This window comes from Austrofundulus limnaeus, unplaced genomic scaffold (genome assembly GCF_001266775.1).
Source record: "Austrofundulus limnaeus strain Quisiro unplaced genomic scaffold, Austrofundulus_limnaeus-1.0 Scaffold602, whole genome shotgun sequence".
Classification (NCBI taxonomy): domain Eukaryota; kingdom Metazoa; phylum Chordata; class Actinopteri; order Cyprinodontiformes; family Rivulidae; genus Austrofundulus; species Austrofundulus limnaeus.
Window position 1 is genome coordinate 41,402 of NW_013953004.1, and position 3,396 is coordinate 44,797.

The 3,396-nt window shown below is 40.0% G+C and overlaps 2 protein-coding genes across 2 annotated transcripts in view; both read right to left on the reverse strand.

Moving 5' to 3' along the window:
* The window catches only part of LOC106531145 (interleukin-17A-like), a gene marked incomplete at its 3' end in the record, with an annotated part of 2,358 nt that extends 1,984 nt beyond the window's left edge, over window positions 1-374 (reverse strand). Inside the window, exon 1 of the mRNA XM_014026930.1 lies at window positions 356-374. Coding sequence (XP_013882384.1) covers window positions 356-374 — 19 coding nt within the window. The remainder of the gene's footprint in view (window positions 1-355) is intronic.
* A 1,950-nt stretch (window positions 375-2,324) lies between these two features.
* On the reverse strand, window positions 2,325-2,918 carry LOC106531146 (interleukin-17A-like). The gene is made up of 3 exons (XM_014026931.1): window positions 2,912-2,918; window positions 2,655-2,772; window positions 2,325-2,571 (listed from the first exon to the last, which is right to left on the reverse strand). Exons 1-3 carry the CDS (start codon window positions 2,916-2,918, stop codon window positions 2,325-2,327), a joined length of 372 nt encoding a protein of 123 aa, XP_013882385.1.
* Window positions 2,919-3,396: the final 478 nt, after the last annotated feature.

The window sequence follows — 3,396 nt, forward strand, 5'->3', positions numbered from 1 at the left end:
TGAATATAATCTACATGTTTTTTTTTCTTTTTGTCTGGGTCGAACATTCAGACATAAAATCTGAACTTTAAATTACACAAAAAGACCACAAGGAGCAGGGCCGCCGTGTCATAGGCGGTGTAGGCTAACGCTAAGAGCACCGTCCAGCTGGGGGCGTCGAGAACTGAGTTGAACTGACATCATTGAAACTCACACAGTAGTTAAAGAGACAGAGACATGAGATATTACAAGCAAACTGAGCCATGTCCACTGAAATATCAGCATTTAAACAAGATGATACAGTGACGGTAAGATTGCAGCTAACTTAACTTTCACTTCTTCTGCAGCCGCAGAGTAGCTCATGAGCTCCTCCTACCCTGCAGCAGCTGTTTCATGATTGTTGAGCTCAAAAAACACGTTACAAATGCAAACATGTACTTTATCTGCTGAACTGTGGGAAGTCAGGCATGTATGAAAATAGTTTGAAACATTTTACAGCTGTCCCCTCTCACTGTGTAACATAAATAAATGTTCTGGGGGGTTAAATAAATAATTTTCATTTAATAATCAGCTTTTGTACATTGTAGTTTCAGAGAATCATCATTACATTGGACAGAGGGGTAATAGTGGTATGACAAAATGGCTCAGGGGTACACAAGTCAAAAAAGCTTGAGAACCACTCAGATTAGAAACTTATTTTATCCATTAATGATGTGTTTTACGTGATTTTTAAAAATAAATATAAAACAAATGTTTAAACTTGGAGCTGTCCTGAAAAATGTGGCTTTTAGATGAGCTTTTTGTTGCAGTTCTGGATAAAATAGTTGTTTTTCCTCCACACAGTTTGAAATGGTGGAGATAGAAGAATAAAGAAATGAAAGTTGCATCAATATAAACTGTTGTTGAGACAAATTTCTGTTTGTGACTTCCTGTCAGCTCTGACAACCAGAAACTCGCTGCAGATGCTGCAAACTGATTCATATCTCTCACACACATCAGTTGGTCTTTTCTGCTGCGGCGGCGCTTTACTCGTTCTACGTGAGATCACAAACGTTCATTTGATCTCGCCTTTATCTGATTTATCTATCTGGACTGGAGCGGCGGCGGACGCCTCGCCCCTCGCGGTGACATCGCAGTCGTGGTGTCTTCTGACTTTCATGTGGTCACCTGTTAGGTTCAGAGCTGAGTCGATTTCAGCAACTTCATTCTGACCTGTTTTGGTGAAAGAGGACGAGGAATTATCCGACAAGTCATTAAGTTTATTTCTGATTACTGGAATCAGCGCTCTACACGCCAACGTCATCCAACTTTCACATCGGGTCATCTGAGTTTACTTAAAAACAAAAACCATGAAACCAATAACACTACAGCCAATGGTGTCCAGTTTAAAAGGGACAAATCTGCAAAATACACTTTTTTTACTCATTAAATACATTTTGTATGAGTTTCTAGGGGGCAGAAAAGATTAATTTAGTCTAATTATTTGTGATAGAACTGCCAAGTAAGGTCTGGACTACAGATTGGTTGTCTTTATTGTCCTTGGTTCGGGGTCAGACTCTGTCTCCAACATGTAAGGCTGGATGGACAAGTCTTCCCTTGTTCTTATCTTATAATTTATTTGTTAAAAAAAGGTTTCTGTGCAGCTATATAGCCGTAAACTCCTCTATCAAACTACAACGAACCGCTCTGGAAGCTGGAAGGGGCGGGGTATGAACCGCCTGGTTTGGATTCAAAGAGGCAGCCTTAAAACGAGTTGATCTGAGACACGCCCCAGAAAAGGGGCGGGACTTGTGGAGTTATAAGGATGGGCAACTTAAATGATGGAATGGGCCCCATTTTTTTGTCAACACTAGAGGAGTGCCACATAGTGCTACACACCAACCCAAATGAAGTGAAAGTGACATTTTAAAAATGTTTATGTAAAATATGTTTATAAAACAAACATATGGTGCAGAAACTGAGCACATTTCATGGTCAAATGCATGTAGAACAAACGTTCGTTAAATATGAATACAAAATATCTGAAGCAAACAAAACATAAAAACTTACTTTAGTGAACTGAAGTGTAACAACAAAAGACTCCTTGAGTTCAGACTCCTGCCTGGTTCTGGTTCTGGTAAAAATGTCTTTTGTTTAAATATTTGTGACTTCAGTAAACTTCTCATATTTAGCTTTGTGCAACATTTAGTGGAGATTTATAGTAAAATCATTCATGGCAGGCTCTGAGCAAACTGAACACAGGTTTGTCTTGAAATTCTGTCAACAAATAGGCTACCTCTAATGTATATATATATATATATATATATATATGAAAGGACAGATGGTGTAAAATAAATAAAGTCTGATTACAGCTGTATAGGCTCAGAAGTAATCTTGGGCCTGACACAGGTACAGCCGACAGGTATGGACTGGAACGAGACCGTGTAGCACCTTTCACCCTCCTTCCGATTCAGAACCAGGATGGTCTGATAAACGGGTTTTGATTCCAGGTCGTGATAATCCTCTAGACCTGGGTTCGGACTTTCACAGTAGTTGCTGTTGCACTCGGCCTTCCAGAGGGTGGAGGGGATCCGGTTCTTGACCGTAGTTGAGCTGCATGAACAAATTTCACAATCAAAAACCAGATGATGGGTCAAGACAGCAGAACCAGAAGCCAGAAGGTCTACAGTACTGACCTCCAGCTCCACGGAGACAGAGACCTGTGGTTGATGTCCGAGCCAGAGTCAGACGAGACCGGGGTCTCTGAGGAGAACATCAAGGTGGCGTCACATCCAGGAGGCTGAGTTTGTTCCTCTATGGAGGAGGCGACCCACAATGCACAGCACAAAACCTGCCGAGTCCAGAGTGCACAGAACTCAACCAGAACCCAGATACAGTTTTTGGTTTCATCAGGATAAAACAGGCGTTCAGTTCCGTCCTGGAGTACTGCTACCCTGCATGTTTTACAAACCAACACACCTGAACTGTGTTTTCATGTTCGGCCTGATAATCACACATTCATTAAAAAACCCTCAAGTACCAGGATCAACTGTCTTAAGATATTTACATGCTCATTAAAGTGGAATGGTATGAAATTAAAGTGGATGGAACTGGTTTGTGAAGTTGTCTGATTACAGATCAGAATCATTTGTGGAGTGCCACAGGGGTCGGTGCTTGGCCCAGTTTTTATTTTATGTATATAAATTATATTTGTGATGTGTCTGGACTTCTAATATAGATTCTCTTTGCAGATGATACTAACACTTAGTTCAGGACACAATTTACACTATCTAGTTATTATAATTATTATTTATTTATTTTATTGTTACAAAAGTTTTAGGCCAGAGAAAGGACTTTTTTTCAGTATGAACTTCATGTGCTGGAAATAGAACATGAGGTTTGCAGAAATATTAAAAATAAATTTGTAGAGTTTTGATG